General features: G+C 30.9%; 1 protein-coding gene across 1 annotated transcript; it reads left to right on the top strand.

Annotated features, from left to right (window-relative positions):
- The first annotated feature begins 5173 nt into the window (after positions 1 to 5173).
- Positions 5174 to 6058, top strand: LOC107945561 (ethylene-responsive transcription factor 13). The gene has a single exon (XM_016879614.2). The coding sequence runs from the start codon at positions 5323 to 5325 to the stop codon at positions 5890 to 5892; it is 570 nt and encodes a 189-aa protein (XP_016735103.1). The 5' UTR covers positions 5174 to 5322; the 3' UTR covers positions 5893 to 6058.
- Positions 6059 to 20171: the final 14113 nt, after the last annotated feature.

Here is a 20171-nt window from a genome sequence, read left to right as displayed (position 1 = left end):
ATAATCAAAATGGGAACTAAAGCTAAAGCCAAAGCCTTGATGTTTTGCCTTCGAGGACATTTCTATGAATGTTCCCTTCAGGGCCTTTGGGGTCATTAATTTATAATTAATATTGAAGTGGAGGAGGTTGGGGAAGATTTTAGTTTTCAATAACCTGAGTGTTTACAATCATTTCTTCGAAAACAAAAAATTTAAAGCAATATTGCTTCACGAGAGAGGATTGCACGAAACTTTCTATTTCATCCATATCTCTTTCTAATTGGAAAAGTGCAAATTAGAATTTTTTTCTTGATTTTTAATATTTTTAGTTAGATTTAAATTTTTCGAGGAATAAAAAATTAAAAATTAAAAGAAAAAATCTAATTTATCATTCTTGTATTGAAAATGGATGGGAATGGTGTGGAATCATAATTTCATACAATCCCTTCTTATTGTTCCACAGCCTATAATACAGGGAAACATTAGGTTTTTGAATTTTTTTTATGTTTTTTTTTTAAATTTATCTTGAAAGTAACAAGACTACTAATTAATTCATCTATGCATAGTGCCCTCATTTATTTTCTAATTCTTAGGATAATCTTAATATTTATTTTCTTTCAAAAGGTTTTAATCTTTTCTACATTTAAAACCAATTAAATCGAAGATAGATTGAAGTATTTGGATGGTATATAAATGTAAGTTCAAAAACTGCGATGCCATGAAAACGAATCAAATTCTATTTTTTTTCTTTAATATATAATTAATTTTAATTTTTACGATAAAAATAAATATTTTATATTTAAAAAGTGAAAATAACTTAAAAGCTCTATTGTTTTTTAGAAATATTAATGAAAAAACCTTGAAATTTTGTCCAATAATATTCAAAAGCTATAAAACAAAACTCATTTTATCAAAATAAGTATGAAAAAAATTAATATGGAAAATTTGAAAACCAAACCGATTTGCGATGGACGGTTCAAAAAAACTAAAAAACTCGATCGAACTGAACCGATATCATCCTTACCTGACAGAGTTTGTGCCACCCTCAACTGGGTCACCAACTCAATTAGGAAGTTATGAGAATACCCCCTCCGTAATTAAAATAAATAATATTATTCAAGGGTATTTTAGTCTTTTTTCTTTAAAAAATCAATAAAAATATGCCTATGGTGAGATTTAAGCCCATGCCAATTACATTAGAAAAATCTTTAATTTACCACTTAGCTAAAGCTTTATTTTGATATTTATATACATTTTAATTTTATTATACACACTTTTATTACCCCTATTAGTTGTATATATATACAATTTATTAAGTGTTTTACTAAGTTTGTGTCACCTTCAACCGGTCCCCAACTTCGGTAAGAAAATTATGGAAATGCTCTTTCGTAATTAAAATAAGTTATATTATTCGAGGGTATTTTAGTCTTTTCATAAAAGCCAATAAAAATACGCATATGATAGAATTTGAACTCACGTCAATTGGATTAATAAAACCTTAAGTTTATCACTCCACCAAAACTTCATTTCAACACATTTTATACATTTTTATTTTAATATGCACAAATTATTATCCCTATCAGTTATATATATTAATAAGGTTGTTAAGACACTAACTTGCGATTGATGACAACGTCATGATAAATAATTGTAGTGCATCTAGTATTGTTAGTCTAACGTATTATATTGTTAATTTCATGTGTTATTAAGATTAATTAGTTTCATTATCCATAACTTCTCTCCAACCCTTAAATAGAAAGATAATGCGCTTCAGCACACTCGAACTTATGACCTTTTACACTGACAACAATATCAATATCGATTGAACTAAGACTCAATTGATACCAATTTAACATATTTTAATTACATCACAAGCTAGGGTTTTCATGTTCCATAGTTTCCTCTCTCTTATTCTTTTCAAAACGAAAGCATGCTTAATTAACAATAATTAGAAACAAAGTAGGAAGACATTAATGGAGGACTCGGTGTCGGCATTTTCGTGAACTCGGAATATTTGAAAACGACTGAAGATCTTCTCCAGATATTAAATTAATTTATGTTCTATTAATTGTCCTAAAGATTTATGACTTACGTACAGTGGTACCACTTTTAAGGTTCTTTTTTATTTCCTCGTGTTGTAAGAGTGTTGATTTTTCGTACAAAACTTTTCTCAAACGAAGGTTGACTGCTTATACATCGTATGAACACAAAGATTTTACATCTTGATTCTGATTTTGAATTTCTTGTGCAATTTATTAATTAATATTTTAGATTTTATTTAGGGTTTAATGATAAATTTTATCTATTCTCTCACTTTAACCTTTCATTCTCAAATTTTAGTTAAGTTATTTTCTTTTACATGGAAAATCTAATTCATAAAAAATCTAAAAGAACAAATAAAAAAATATTGAAAATAGTTTGTAACTTACGTAGATTGCCAAATGAGCATTTGAATTCCATATTCGAAGTTGTCATCGGATCGATTCTTTTTAATGAATCGATTCAATACATTTCCTATGAACCCATAGGTGCCATATTGGATTTGAATCAGATTCCAGATCAGTCTATCTTTATTAACTGCCTCCATTATGTTGTTGCCAGCAAATACCACTATTTTTTTGTTTTGGATCTTCCAAATCATTCCCGCAGGAGATCCAGACCCATTTTTTTCTGATCATTCAATAAAAAAGATTCATTTTCTTCATAAAAGTAGGAGGTAGAGCCAATAAAAATTTCTTTTTCAATTCATCCCTGGAGTTGAATACCTCAATCAAGAATTATTTTTGATCTAATCCGTAGGAATCAATAGAAAAGACAAATCCCTTATAATACACCAGATCCGACACTATTTCTTAATGAGGATTGTAACTTTCCATGAATTTTTTATTTCTCACTCAACGACGGAACTTTGCTTATTTCATTTTCTGAGGATCGACGAATCAAATGACATTTTTATTTCAATTTTTTTCTCCATATGAATCAAACTTTTCTTTGCCATAAGAATTCAGTTTATAGTATTATCAATGATACAAGTCGGATCCTAAAGGAAGAAATAGAAAGGGGCATACCCTTAAAAGAGATGATTTGAAAGGAATTATTTGGAATTAAGTGTTGTGAAAATTGAGGACTAAAATTCTATAAAAGCGTGTGAATTTCAAAATTCTAAGGCATTACTTTTCTAGGATATGGTTTCAATTCAATTGTAGTATTTTATGCACTGTGCCATACCCCAGGGGGATTGCTTTCAATTAATTTATTTTAATTTAAAAGACTTTGGAATTTTCAATTGTTTTTATTTGGACTGAGCTGAATTTTATAATCAGCAATAATTGTTTTGCTTTTATATATATATATATAGCATGTGGAAATCATGATGTTTTCTTTATTATTATTATTTTAAAAGCATCATAATTCTTTTGACGTCATTTAAATTCAAAATATATCGTGTAGTTCTTGCAACCTATAAAATTGATATATGTCGATATACTAATTTTATTTTAACTCTTATAAAAATATATAATTTGATCTCGACTCTTTGAAATAAAGTCCTTATGTAATAATGGAAATTAACCTTACGACACAGACTCTTATAATTATTTTCTTTCTTTTTAATAGAATTAGTATGGTTTCCGAGCGTTGGGTTAATTATTTTTGGAATAAATAGTTAAAATTTAAAGATTATAATATGCTTCAAGTTTTTGTACTATCTATATATTTGGAATTTAGTCCCCATGTTAATGGACTTGAATTTAACAAAAAAAATTTAACGATATTAACAATTCTTTAAACTTACGTTAATATTTTAATTAGAATAAAATATTTAGACTAACTAATGACATTATAAACATCGAGGTAACGTTAAAAATTATTTAAAAAAAGAGAGCAATGAAATGTGTCAACGAAGGAAGGACTTAGGGCTTTTATATAGTATACATATACATATTAATTAGGTCAATAAGTCTTTAAATAACCCTTAATAACTTTTTCTTGTAATTAGGTAAGTCTAACATAAGCCTAATTGGTGCAATACAATTAAAAAAACATCCAATTAGCTAAGTCGAAGCCTTTGGTCATAATTTATTAAGTGTGGCTTTGATGTTGGGACAGAATTTGTCTTCATTGTAAGAAACTAAAGAATTCTTGTCCTTAATTTATAAAAAAATATTGATTTTTCTAAAAGATGAATTTATTAGAATTTCCAAAGAAATTGATGGATACCATAATTAACTAAGACCCATATCTCAAAGTCTGAATTATTTAACCACATCATCATCATTCATCACCAACCCATTGTAACAATGACTCATCCTCAACATTTACTAATTAAAGGGTTAAATTTAACATTTAGTCCCTCAATTTAGTAATTCTTGAATTTGGGTTCTGTTGAAATATGATGATGTGGCATTCTAAAATTAATTTCTTTGTAATTTTTTAAAAAAAAATTTAGATAGTATATATATTTTTAAAATTTTTAGATAACGAATTTCAAGCGTCACATCATTGTACCTTAACAGAATCCAATTTTAAGGACCAAATTGGTAAACTTGTAAAGTTCCAAAAACTTAGGCCTTCTTGGATTTAATTTGTTGTAAATAATTTGAAACAAAAACAATTTAATAGAGTTTTTACCATAAAAAAGTGTGAAAAATGATTAGTTAATAACAACAACTTATCACTTAATGAAGAATATTTTCAATTAATTTAATTTAATTTTGTTTATTTTAATATTATACTGTCTTATAAAATATTTGCATTTAAATTTTGATTTTTATTTAGAATAAGGTGAAATATTTAAAAATTAAAGATAAAATTAATGTAAAATATATTTTTTTTATAATTTAAAATCCATATTCATCAAACAATCTAATTATATATTCCGTTATAATTTTAAGTAATATATAAAAAAATGTTTTATAACTTAAATTTTAAATACTTGATTTTCCAACGTTTATTTTTTCAATTAGATAAAAAAAATTTAAGGACTAAATTGAAAAAAAATTATCAAATTTAAACACTAAAACAATAAAGAAGTAGGTTACTAGGGTAGCTCTCACATTTTTTTTGTTTCATAAATAAGTTTCATAATTTTTTTTTTTAAAAAGCACGTTTGGATTCATAGAAAATTAAAATATGAAATTTCGTAGAAATAGGGAATATTTCAAATAAAATAAGTAAAAGAGACCCATCACTTTCAACTTTCAAATATGAAATGGCTGTGGATTCTTCCATGGTTGGACTTTAGGGTTTATATATTTTCCAGCTCTTCATCAGTTTCTTCAAAGGAAAAAAAAAAGACTAGCTTTGTTCCATTATTTTCTTAGAATCCAAGCAACAAAAAAGAAAATGTGGGTTAATGAGATTAAGTCAGAATCTGACCTTGCTTCCTTGGACATCATTAGCCAGAATCTTCTAGCTCATGATTTTGAAGCTTCTTTAACTTCTTCAGCCATGGCGTCCAGTTTCAATGATCCCTTTTTCTGCAGCTTTACTAGTCTCCTTAGCTCAACAAAGCCTGAAGAAGCGGAGGAGGAGCCGCCGCCGGAAGCGAGTCAAGCGGAGGCTACTGCAGCGGTGGCGGCGCGTGTAAAAACGGTGCATTACAGAGGAGTGAGGAGGAGGCCGTGGGGGAAGTACGCGGCGGAGATAAGGGATCCCGACAGGAACGGTTTAAGGGTTTGGTTAGGGACTTACGAAACGCCGGAGGACGCTGCGTTGGCTTACGATAAAGCCGCTTTCAAGATTCGTGGCGCCAAAGCTAAGCTCAATTTCCCTCACTTGATCGGCTCGAGTAAAGTCGAGCCAATTAGAGTCGGACCACGGCGCCGGTCACCTGAGCAGTCGTCTTCTTCGTCGTTGTCCACGGTGAATACTCCCGTCTCGTCTATGTCAAAGCGGAAAAAGAGCGACAATTAACGGCCTCGAATCAATATATAGATGACAGCCTTTGTGTGTGTGTTTTTTAAGATTATTTTCTCTAAAATTTGAAAAATGAATTTTGTAATATATTTTATCATTCTACGTAAAATATTTTTTTTCATTACGCTATAATTAGAAACAAAGAGAAATGATTATATAAAATTGTGATTTCATTTCATTCATATCCTTTTTAATAAGAAAATGACAAATCAAAAAAATTTTTCTCTTGATTTTTAATATTTTTAGTTGGATTTGAATTTTTTCAGGAGGAAAAAACTAAAAATCAGAAGCTGAAAATTAGAAAGAAAAATCTAATTTGTCGTTCTCATATTAGAAAGGGATATGGATGACTTGGAATCACAATTTTATGCAATCTCTTCTATAGTAAAAGAAAAAAATAAATGTTTGTTGGGTGTTAAATACCAATTTTATTTTTCCTCTTTAAAAGAAACAAAATTAAATAAAACTAAGAAAGATTATACTCTAATTCACTTTAAAATAGTGTCGTTTTTATTTTAGTTACTTTAAAATTATTTTCAATTTAGTTACTCTAATTAATATAATTGTTCGAATTGTCATTGCTGTTAAAGATTCTTTTAATCTACTAATAGATCGCTGCTGACGTGATTTTTTTTTGCTTTTAATTAAAGATATAGATATCTCTATAATTAGTCCAAAACACTTTATTTATTTATTTATTTATTTGTGTTAAGGTTTCATTTTACTTTCCCTAGGAGCAATCTTTCCTTATTTATAAGATATGGTTCTCTTGATGCAACATTTTTTTTTGCTTCAGTCAAACTATTATGTTTAAAAGCAACAAAATAATAGTTTCAGTTAAACAATACAATTGTCAAAAAAGCTAATAACATGAAAACCAGATATTCCAATCACCAATTTAACATTCGCCACCACGCCTTGAACATAACCCTACGATTAATACCTACTGACGCTAATGTTTCTGCCATTTCATTGCCATGCTACTCTGCTTTTGAAAATGCTACCTCACCTACATAGGCTAGTCTCATTTCCATATCTGCGAATGTAATTTGTTGCGACCAAGGTCTCCTGTCTTTGTTCAATAACCAATTATACGCCACCAGTGACCCAATTTCAACAATAGTCAAACCAATTCCCCTCCATCCTATCTCAATTATTACATCCAATGATGTAATTATTGCTTTTAATTAAGCTGAATCTGCATCAATGGCATCACATGGTCTCGAGAATAAAGCTCTTACATTTCCTTCCTCGTCTCTAAGAACACCTCCACAGCCCATAGCTTCCTCAGTTGCCAGTCCGCTTATGTTAAACTTTAGCCACCCATGAAGAGGATAACGCCAACCCAGTGTAATAGGTTTGGACGAACCTGCACTTAGACGGACTTAACCACCATAATCTCTCTTGTACCATACATTCATTGAAAACAACTCTTATCCACAACAATGCTCTCATCTTGGAATGAAATATCAGCGTATCCATAGACAACACCTTTCTTTCAAACACCATCTCATTCCTTGCGAGCCAAACAGACCAACATGATGCTGCTATTGCTATCAACCAAAGACTTTTGCTAGTACCATGTAACTTCACATTAAAACATAAAGTGTAAAATTTTTCAAAACAGCTCACCATTTTCCAACCAACTTCTCACCAATTAAATATCATTCTCCAAAAACCCACAATAAAATTGCATTTAAAGAACAAATGGTCCACTCTCTCCTGTTCACGTTCACACCATGGGCATACATTCATTATGTTTTACAGATGCACCCCTCTCTTCATTAAGAAATCCTTAATGGGAACTCTGTTGATTGCTAACATCCATAGGAAGTTTCGCACTCTAGAATGGACTTTTAATTTCCAGATTTTATCAAAAGCAAAATTGACGTCATCCCTTTCTCCCTCGATCAACAAATTAGTTAACTTCTTCACCGAAAAATCTCCCTTATTATCGTGCACCCATATTAAAAAATCTGTCAAGTCTGCTCCTTTTATTATTTGGGTCATACCATGTGAATTTATTTCCCAACAACAACAAGTCAATGAGTTTACAATTATGAAAAAAGCTATCAAAATCTCTAGATCCCTTCTCTGTTCCCATACAATTACTCCTTTCACTTCTACATCTCACCACATTAAAGTCTCATCCTATAATCCATGGACTTGTAAACTGGTTTCTCAAATCTGTTAACACCCTTCATAGAGTTCTCAGCTCAAACAAATTGTTTGGAGCATATACATTTATCAACACTGCTTCTATTTCCTCATGTACCCATTTTCCTTCGATCACAATCAATCTGTTGTCACTCCATTCTTTGGATAATTTGAAATTCTCTTTATCCCATATTGTCAACAAGCCTTTCGACCTCCCTATTACTGCACCAAACCTGAATTCACAATTATCATCCTCTCATATTTTTCTCACTAAATCCATAGTCACCAAATCTAGGTACCATGCATATAATTTAGGACGACATGTCCCTTTTTTAGGTTCGACATGTATCCTATATGTGTCTTTCTGACAAGGTTCACACCTAAGTATTATCAAAAGTGGTCACGTATACCACCTTGAAAGGCCGCAAGGTGCTGATATTCCATCTCACACAGGTTGTGAGGTATCCCCTATAACAGATAAGTGATCGTGTATCCCACCTCGCAAGGCCATGAGGCATGCTTTCAAGAGCACCTCGCACAGGTTACGAAGAATCCCTTGTCGATAACGCCTCGCAAGATTGTGGAGCATTCCATGTTGGTCCCACTAGATAGTAAAAGTGTCAATTACAAGTAAAATTTTAGTCACTAGGCTGGATTGCAATTGAGTTATAAAGAGTTCTATAACAATTTGCAATATATGAAACAACAATATTTATTACCGCTTAACACCCACCATAAAAACCACCAATCTTTATCATCGCCCATTCCCTGCTTTCCATCTCTATTGTTCCTCGCTCCATCCCCCACCCCCATAACAACATTATTTGTACCCATTAATGGATACAAAATATTTGTACCAAAAAATCAGCTCCTTTTCAAATGGCCAAAACTAGTGGTTTATTGAACAAGGTTTGGGTACTTTTTCATTCTTGAATATTTAGGGTGATTGGTGAAGGAATCTAAAATTAGAGATGGTTTGCATTTTATCCGAAAATTAAATCAAGTAAAAACCAAACAAATATGGAATGCAGAGTCCATACAGTATTGCTTAGGCTTTTTTTTCTCTACTTCTCTGAACATAATATTAATTCCATAACTTCATTTTTGGGTACAATTAACGTTTCATCATGTTGTTTTTATTGTGTGGGGGCGACGGAATGAGGAGCGATAGAAATGGGAGTAGGGAATTGACGGTGATGAAATTTAGTGATTTTTATGGTGGATGTTGAGGGTAATGAAAATGGGTGGTTATTATTTTGCAAATAAAAAAAGTGTTTTGGGACTAATTTTAGAGAGGACCCTAACTTTAGTCAAAAGTAAAAAAAATGTTACGTTAACAATTCGTTAGTGGATTAACGAAATTTTTAATGACAGTTTCAATTCGAACAATTGTCTTAATTAGAGTGATTAAATTGATAAAAAAAATCTAGAATGACTGATAGCAAGATAAATTCACATTTTAATATATTTATTCTTAGCTAATTATCGGATAAAATGCTATTAAATTTGGAATTTTCTTATCAGGAATGAAGTTGGTGTGTTGAATTCAAACTCTTACAAAATGGGGCTAAATTGGAACAAAAATCGAAGAGGAGGGCTTGATTCAAAGATTGAATATAAAAAGATGACTGGATAAAGATTGAAGGGTTGAAGATTTTTTTTTAAAAGTGGTTGGATAAAGATCAAAGGATTTTTTATATTCTTACAACTCTCTAATTAGTTTAAATTTAATGTAGTTTAAATTTGATTTTTAAATTTTAAATTATTTAGTGATAATATTTAGGAAAAATCTAGCTAAATTTTAGCACTAGAAGTGTGTATAAATACCTAGTAGCTACAGCCAATTAAACACACACTTGACTTTTGGAATCAATAAATATTCATTTATTTTTCTTCCTTTTCCGGCGTCACTCTACGATTTCTATTCCGTTTCATTTTTTTCCTTTTACTTTCAACCTTTTTGGTTTAATTACCTTCTAAGGCCCTTCCCTTTCCACTTTCCATAAAATCATTTATTTTTAAGCATGATTCTTTCAATGATTAGCTAAACCCCTATTTAGTTTTAGCCCGAAAATTGCTCCAACAAAACAATCGTGATATACAAACCGCTTAAAAAATCTCTCAACGCAGTATCTTCTATCTCTTCGGTATATGGGATAGTACAAATTCGTCCCTTAAAGTTGATTTAAATTTGATTCAAAAAGTGCACGTTGGTTGGAGTTGCTTGGCGTACAGTTGGGAAGTCGAACCGGCTGTGCTGTGTTCGAATTCCAGCGAACAAATTGGCGTGTCTAGGTGGAAAAAGCCAGTTGGATTTCGTCAAGGGAGATAGAGATTGGATTTAAATGACTCACACTGTTGAGGCCATTGATTCGAGTTGGGCTATTCAGATCGCACGGCTATTGAAATCTTAAATTGTGAACATGTGTATCGCAGTTAGAAATTTGACAAGAGTCGGTTTGCAGGTCGTATCGGGATCGACTACATATGGAAAAGTTGGCGGTCGGGATGTTCTTGGTCGCTATAACCAACTTATTGCTTGGAAGGGAAGATCTATTTGAAGGATCGATTCAAGATTGGAGTACACCAAGGTTAAGGCTATACTTAAAAATATTTTATTTATCCATTTATTTTATTTTCTTAAATTTATTTTTGTGTTTTTGAATCTGTTTTTATTTTATTTTATTTTATTTTATTACACTTCGTATTTCCTTATTTTATTATCTTAATCAATTTAAACCCCACATTTTTATTTTTTTAGCACTACTACGTACAGGTCGTGCGTACGACTATGACCGTGATAGCGATTTTAGTCACTGAAAAAGGCAAAATTAGATAGCCAGTCCCTGTAGATTCGACCGTATTGCTCTATACTGCTATTTACTATTATTTTGTCGTAGGAATTTATATTTGGTAATTTTGATACCATCAAATTTTGGCACCATTGTCGGGGATTGGTGAAAATTTCTAATTTTTGTTTATTTTTTTTATGACCAGGTCAGAATCGGGGACTCTAGCATTTGAACCGGAGATAGAAAAGTTGGCTCGAACACTTCGAAAAGAAGCTATTTAGCACGGTAAACAACCACAACCCGACTATGAAGAAGGATATTACACCGAAGATATATACTCATCCAAAGATTTAGACGGCATGGTAGATCAAACTATACGCCAACCTACAGTTGCACAAAATAAACAACAACCGCTATGCATAACTTATCCGGCGGGTGAAACACCGTTTGAGTTAAAGTTGAGATTAATACATTTATTGCCTAATTTTCACGATTTGAAAAACGAGAACCCCCATACTCATCTGAAAGAGTTCCACATGGTTTGTCTAAGCATGAAACCAAAAGGAATAACTGAGGATCAAATAAAACTACGAGCTTTTCCTTTTTCACTAGCTGACTCTGCTAGAGAATGACTGTTTTATTTACCTCCGAGATCTGTTAATACTTGAACTGATATGTCTCGATTGTTTCTTGATAGATTTTTCTCAACAGCTCAAGTAGACAAATTAAGGAGGACTATAGTCGAGATACAACAAAAAGAAGCAGAATCATTCTATGAATATTAGGAACAATACAAGAAGTTGTGCGCAAGTTGCCCACAACATGGCCTTCCTGAACAATCGCTCTTACAATATTTCTACTAGGGGTTACTCCCAATGGAAATTAAGATGATTGATGCCGCTAGTGGAGGGGCTCTTATGAACATGACTCCCCAAAGAGCTAGGGAATTAATTTCAACTATGGCTACAAATTTTCAACAGTATCGACCACCTAGGAACCTACAAGAAGGGTTCATGAGCTAAATACTCATTCCATAGTAAATAAGATTGATGAACTTACTAATATGGTTAAAAATATGCTTGCAGGACAGACGAACCCAGCTCGGTTGTGCGAGATTTGTGCTAAGCCTGATTATCCTACCGACTCGTACCCGATTTTACATGAGGACACAACTGTACAAGTAGATGCTGTTGGCCATTAGCACCGAAAAACTCCAACAAAAGTCTAAGGTGCACTTCCAAGAAATTGATAAGCAAGAACCAAGGAAAATTGTCATCTCAAATCAAGTTGAGCCACGTCAAAATACTAGTGTTGTGACCGTAAAAGATGGAACGGAGTCAAAACTAGTGCCTGGCACGAGTCGTGACCACGACATTGAACAAGAAGCCGAACCAGCAGCTCCATTGAGCCAGCACCTCATAAACCATTTGTTGTACCTCCCTCATACCCTGGAAAGCTCGCCCAAGTTAAAAAGGAACGAGAGGAAAAAGAAATCCTTGATATATTCTGGAAGGTAGAAATTAATATTCCTTTACTTGATGCAATTAAATGGGTTCCACGCTATGCAAAATTTTTGAAATAACTGTGCATCGGCAAAAAGAAGCTCCAAGGAAACAAATGGGTAAATGTGGGGGAAAATGTTTCTACAGTGCTACAAAGGAAAATTCCACTTAAGTGTAAGGACCAATGTATGTTTTCTATATCCTGCAAAATAGGGAACATTGGCATAAAGAAAACCATGCGTGATTTAGGAGCATCTATTAACGTAATGCCTTTATCTATTTTTATAGTGATCTGCATTATAGTTTACCTTAAAACTATTTACCAAAATTTTAAGGCCTTTTAATTAAGTACTTCAAGCATTAGTATGATATCAACTATATTCTTTCCGTAGTTTTATTATCAAATTGAATGTTAAATGCTAACTCAAATTTTATATGGAGCATATTTAAAACACGTGAATTTATACTTATTGCATGAAAAATTTAAACTTAATGCATTAAAAATGTCATTAAAATTTAAAATAACTATTTATTCTTAACATGTTATGTAACAGTCTGAAATTGGGCCTAGTCGGAACAGTGGTTTTGGGACCACAAATGTAATATTTTGAAAATTTCTACAGTAAGATATTATCCTTGGTATAGTAAAATAAGGAAATAAAGTGATAAAAAGGGTAATATTGAGTTATGTCAACATTGGGAAGTATATTATGACATATTAATTCAAGAAAGGATTAAATCGCAAAAGTGAGAAAAGTTTTGTGGGTCAAGAGTAAATATTCAAAATTTGAGGGGTTAAAGTGTAAATACAAAAAATTTGAAGGACCAAAGGTGTAAATATTTTAAGGGTGGAATGATCTAGAAACTAAAAAAATAGATGGATTAGGACCAGATTGAAAAAGGTGAAGAATTTTGAGGGACTAAATCGTAATTTTACCAAATTAAGTGATGACTCAATGATGGAATTTTAAAAGATCATAAAGGGAAAAATGTTCATTTAGAAGAGAGAGAAATCTAGAAGATAATGATGATGTTGGAGATATTTTAGATTAAATAAATAAATAAATATTAGTTTATTAATATTTTAATTTGATTTTTAAATAATATTTTATTATTTTATTATTTTATTGTTTAGTATATATATGTGGAAAGAAAGATGAAAAAAAAAAACCAACCAACTCATCATCTTCCATGCATCCAACGTGAGGAAAAGAGAGAAAGAAAGAAAGTTTTGCTTTCTTTACAATTTGGTCCATCCTTTAAAAAAATTACCATTTTCACCTAAAAATCAAAAGAATTTCCATATCCATCAAGAGAGAAAGATAACAAGGAGACTATGGGGAGCTAGAATATCAAGTTAGATTCAATAAATAGAGGCTGGAGGAGAGAGAAAATTAAGTTAAAGATTGAAATCAATTGAGCGAGGTAAGAGCATCAAGATTTCAATATATTTTTTATTTTGATATTATTGAAAAAGTATGAAATTTACGTTAATGTAGGGTTTTATTATATAAGGTTTTATGTTCTTGATAGGTTAGTGAAGAGAAAATAAGAGAAAGTGATGAGAAATAGTGTAGAGAAGGAAAATAAGAGTGTTATAAACTTAGTAATCAATATTTTGCACTAAAACAGTTTTGGACAGTAGCAGTAGGTTAACTTTGAAAAATCACCATAAATTGTAGAAATATAATTAGAGGATGAATAAAATATGAAATTATATCTTATTGAATCTAGTTTCTTATAGAAGAAACGGTGTAAGCAATAAAATTGTAAATCATGAGATATAATAAATTTTGTAAGATAAGGTCAGAATGATTTTGGGTTCCCCTGTACTGACTTTGGAAAATCATAAAAAATTGGATAAAAGTAATTAGAGGCTTAAATTTATATGTTTAAATCCTTAATGAGTCTATTTTCAATAGAAACAAACGTAAATATCATTAGAATTCTGTACGAGGAGATAATTAATTTTTAGTGAAGAAGGGTCGGAACTATTAGACAGCAGAATAGGGATGACTTTAAAGAATAAACTCTACTTATTGGCTAAGCCAAAAATTCTGAAAATTTTATGGTAAGAACATATATGAGTTTAGTTTCAAATAAAATTTACAGACCTTAATTTTGAGTTCTGTATCTCAAGATATAAATAATTTAGTGACTACGACTCAAGTGGACAGCTTTGAATGAATTTATATAACTAAATGGTGAAATTATAGATAATGTTACCTATAAGCATGTTATATACATTAAGGATGTGGAATGGAGAGGAGGAGGAGGAAAATATATGATTATTTAACTAGCATGAGTTTTCATTAAAAATGACCAATTTACATGTTTTAGGTCCAGAGACTAAATTGAACAAATGTGAAACTTTAAGGGTAAATTTGTAAAAATGTCAAAAAGTGACTAAATTGCATGAAATGGATTGGTTATTTATCTAAATTACAAAATTGAATGAAATTTAGAACAATATTGGGTGGAAATATGAGAAAAATAGAAAATTTCCAAAATGTCCCTGAATTTTGGTATTTCTGCAATTTAGTCCGGTGAGCTCGTATGAGCTATATTCTATATAATTTCGATTGAAGTGAATGCTATTTGGTAATGAATATTTATATATATGTGTGTGTTTTATTATTGGAATCGAATTATTATTGGTAATATGTATAATTATTTGATGCATTTAAATGATTATCAGAAGCTCGATTGGGTTGAAAGCTTGTTGGAGATATATCACATTATCCACTGGTTCTATTGGTAATTTTGGATGATTTGATTCTGGTTATAATGACTTGTATAAGTTAAATTGGTTAATGTTAGCTCATAAATGTTTTGATTTTAATTGGTCATAAATATGAATGCTTGATGAAATGAAATGTCTGAAAATTAATTTGTAAACTCCGGTAATGCTCTATAACCCTATTCTGGAGAAGGATACAGGTTAGGGGTGTTACATGTTATATCCAAACTAACCATATAGTAAACACCTACAATAATTATGTGAGCGAAAAATAATATTTGTTCTATACTAGATATTTGGACAAGCCTTAACATACTCATTTATTTGAACTAATATGGTTTTTACTTAGGCTTCGTGTTGGGTTAATTATTTATTTATTTTGACTAAATATAGTATAAAAATTTAATCAAATCAAACTTATTAATTGAATAGAGAATCGATTGTACCAAAAATTAATGATTTAATCAATTCAATTATCTTTCCTATTTTTATTATACACCAATTTATTGCATTTCTCTAAGCTTCCAATTGGATACAAGGCATCCAAGTTTTTCTACATCCCCTTGTTGCATAGCCCATGCAACAATTTTGGATTATCACATACAATGCATTCCATAAAAAAGAAGTGTATACCAAATTTTTTAATGCGAATTAATATTAGTATTGGTCTAGTGACTAGTGTTAAAAAATTTGGTATGAATTTTTTTCTTTAGTATATCGTAGAACCTTTTATGTATAAGTGATAACGCATACCTATTAGTAGTAAAAAAAGTACTTATAAAATTAAAAATTTTCATTGATAGTATATATATGGAATACTAACTCTAGATATTATATGAATCTTAGATTTTTTTCCCATAAAAAATCGTTTAAGAAAATAAAAACATTGTTGTATTTTTGTGCTTTGCAATTGGAGAGGGTGGAGTCGACTCAACCCAATGGATGCACTGGGCTTAATGGTTTAACATGCCCTTACTGACCCAAAACCAAAAAAAAGAGGTTTCATTTTGCTTCCCCTAAACGATCCTTCCTTATTTATAAGATATGGTTATCTTTACGTGACATTTTAAGGAGGTAGTTAGGTGCCATGCATATAACTTAGGACGGCATGTCCTCCTTGTAGGTTCGACACGTATCATATATGCGCCTTTTGAACAGGGCTCACGCCTAAGTATTATCAAAAGTGGTCGTGTATCCCACCTCGAAAGGCCACGAAGCGTTGATATTCTGCCTCGCACAAGTTGTGAGGCATCCCCTGTAACACATAAGTGATTGCGTATCCCACCTTGCAAGGTCATGAGGCGTGATCTCAAGAGTACCTCACACAGGTTACAAGGAATCCCTTGTTAATAACACCTCGCAAGATTTTGGAGCATTCCATGTTGGTCCTATGAGATAGTAAGGGTGTCAATTATAGGTCGAATTCTAGGTCGCAAGGCCGTATTGCAATTGGGTTATAAAGAGTTCTACAACAATTAGCAACATATGAAACAACAATATTTGTTACCACCTAACACCCACCATAAAAACTACCAATCTTTATCATCGCCCATTCCCTGCTTCCTATCTTTATCGTTCCTCGCTCCATCCCCCACCCTCATAACAACATCATTTGTACCCGTTAATGGATACAAAATATTTATACCCAAAAATTAGCTCTTTTTCAGTGGGCAAAAATCGAAGGTTTATTGAACAGAGTTTGGGTGATTTCTCATTCTTGAATCTTTGGGGTGATTGGTGAAGAAATCTAGAATTAAAGATGGTTTGCATTTTATCCGAAAATTAAATCAAGTAAAAAACCAAACATATATGGAATGTAGAGCCCATGCATTATTGCTTCAGCTTTTTTTTGTTCTACTTCTCTGAACACAATATTAATTCCAGAACTTCATTTTTGGGTACAATAGATGTCTCATCACGTCATTTCTATGGTGTGGGGATGACGGAGTGAGGAGCGATAGAGACGGGAGTAAGGAATTGACGGTGATGAAGGTTAGTGGTTTTTATGGTGGATGTTGAGGGTAATAAAAATGGGTGGTTCTTATTTTGCAAATAAAAAAAGTGTTTTGGACTAATTATAGAGAGGACCCTAACTTTAGTCAAAAGTAAAAAAAATGTTGCATCAACAATCCTTTAGTGGATTAACGAAATTTTTAATGACAGTTCAAATTCTAACAATTATCTTCATTAGAGTGATTAAATTGATAAAAAAGAAAATTTAAAGTGACTTAAATAGAAATGACGCTATTTTAGAGTGACCTGCATTATTGTTTACCTTAAAACTATTTACCAAAATTTTAAAGCCTTTTAATTAAATACTTAAAGCATTAGTAGGATATTAACTATATTCTTTGCGTAGTTTTGTTCTCAAATTGAATGTTAAATGTTAACTCAAATTTTACATGGAGCATATTTAAAACACGTGAATCAAATTTAAAATACATTTATGCTTATAGCATGAAAATTTTAAACTTAATGCATTAAAAATGTCATTAAAATTTAAAATAACAATTTATTCTTAACATGCTATATCCAAACTAACCATATAGTAGACACCTGCAATAATTATTTTGAGTGGAAAATAATATTTTTTCTATACTAGAAATTTGGACAAGCCTTAACCTTTACTCGTTGATTTTAATTAATATGGTTTTTACTTAGGTTTCGTGTTCGGTTATTTTTTTTGACTAAATATAGTATAAAAATTTAATCAACTCAAACTTATTAATTGAATCAAGAATCGATTATATTGAAAATTGATGATTTAACCAATTCAATCTGATTTTTATTATACACCAATTTATTGCATTTCTTTAAGCTTCCATATTGGATATAAGACATCCAAGTTCTTCTACATCTACTTGTTGCATGGCCCATGCAACAATTTTGGATTATCAATATTGTACGTTTCATGAAAAAGAAGTGTATATCAAAATTTTTAACGCTTATTAATATTAGTGTTGTTCTAGTGACTAGCGTTAAAAATGTTGGTATGAATTTTTTTTTCTTTTGTATATCGTAGAACCTCTTAAGTATAAGTGATAACACATACCTCTTACTAGTAAAAAAACGTACTTATAAAATTAAAAAAATTCATTGATATTATATGAAATACTAACTCTAGATATTGTACGAATCTTAGATTTTTTTCATAAAAAATCGTTTAAGAAAACAACAACATTGTTGTATTTTTGTGCTTTACAATTGGAGAGGGTGGAGTCGATTCAACCCAACAGATACATTGGGCTTAAAGGTTTGACATGCCCTTACTGACCCGAAACCAAACAAAAGAGGGCTTTGCCTTGTTGGGCCCGTTTTAATAGAGAGTGTGACCACAGATATACCGATGCAGTAAGAAACACCAAAACAATCGAGGCATGGGCAATCTTTTAGGGTAAACTACTAAAATAGTCATTTTTGTTTACCTTAGGTTACATATTAGTCACTTATGTTTGAAATATTACATTTTAATCACTTACATTACCGTGTTGTAACATTTTAGTCACTAAGCCGTTAACGGTATAACGGTAAACTGACGTGGCACATTAAATCATCATTTCAAACGAAAATTTTAGGTTAAATTATACAATTGGTCCCTATATTTTTTCGTTTTGAGCAATTTAAATTTTTTTCTTTTATGTTCCTTTAACTTTCTTTTTTTTTCTCTTTATTTTCTATTCTCTTCTGTTTCTCCCTCTGTTTTCCTCCCTTCTCCATTTCTTTTAAGATAGTTTTTCTATATTTTTCATTTGTTAAAACTAGTCATTCTACTTTTATTTTTTTGAACAATTTAATTTTTTCTTTTTATTTCTTTATTTTCCTTTTTCTTCCCATTTATTTTTCTCTCTTCTCATATTCTTCACTACAGAAACATAATCTTTACCCACCAAATAAACCAAGTCTTTGTTTCTTTCACATTATTCCTAAATTGAATTTAACTCAAAACTGAATATCAATTATTCTTAATCAAATCTCGATTTGAATATAACCTAATTTTGAAACTAAAATTGGATCTAACTAATTAATATAAAAAAACTACATCCTTAATCAAATCTAAACATAAATTGAATTATTTATATTCAAAACAAATTTTTTATGTTTTCAATTTTTTCCAGAATCATGTAGATTATTCTTTTCCTTTTCTTTTATTCTCTGACAAATAAAATTAAGCAAATCATAAAATTTATTTAAATTTTCCTGGATATTCCCAAGCAAGCTTGATTGGAAGCAAAGCATGAATGAATAGAAGAGAAAAAGGGAGCATGGAACCAAACTGGTTTGGGTAAAGTTGAAGGTAAGTTTTGTATGGTGGTCGTTTTAGTCTTTGAGAGTGTAGAGTTTGTTTGAAGAATCCGTAAAATAACGTAATTTCAGAAGGGCGGGAATGTTAGGTAAAGATAAATAAGGTGGTTGTGGGGATTGGTTAGGAGGTTGAGGGAACGGACTCAAGAAACTTTGTTGAGGGTGGACTGCCATTAGTTACGATTGGCGAGGTCTTCAAGTGAGGCAAGCTTGTAGTCTAGGTCATTGAGAGATCCAAATTGGTTCATTAAAAAGATGATGGATGATAAGGGTTTGTAATTGTAGGGTGAGAATATGCGAAACAAGTTTTATTTTGGTTTAAGCTTTTGCTTTTCTTTTTTCATAAATACAAAAAAGTTTTAACAAATAGAAAATATAGAAAAATTACGTTAAAAGAAATAGAGGAGGGAGAAAAACAAAGGGAGCAAAAGAAAATGAAAAATAAATAAAAAAATAAAAGTTAAAAGAACATAAAAGAAAAAATTAAATTACTCAAAATGAAAAAAATATGACGGCCAATTGTATAATTTAACCTAAAATTTTTGTTTGAAATGATGATTTAATGTGTCACGTCAGCTTATCGTTATGCCGTCAACAGTAATTAACGGCTCAGTAACTAAAATGTTACAACACAAGAACGTAAGTGACTAAAACATAACATTTTAAACATAAATAACTAAAATATAATCTGAAATAAATAAAAGTGACTATTTTAATAATTTACCAATCTCTTACTGAACTTATTCTTTTAGCTGTATTTGAGAGAAGGCAGCAAGTAGTTGG

This window comes from Gossypium hirsutum, chromosome D12 (assembly GCF_007990345.1).
Source record: "Gossypium hirsutum isolate 1008001.06 chromosome D12, Gossypium_hirsutum_v2.1, whole genome shotgun sequence".
NCBI classification, from domain to species: Eukaryota; Viridiplantae; Streptophyta; class Magnoliopsida; order Malvales; family Malvaceae; genus Gossypium; species Gossypium hirsutum.
Note: the sequence above shows the minus strand (reverse complement) of the source record. Positions and strands in the feature narration are given on the sequence as shown.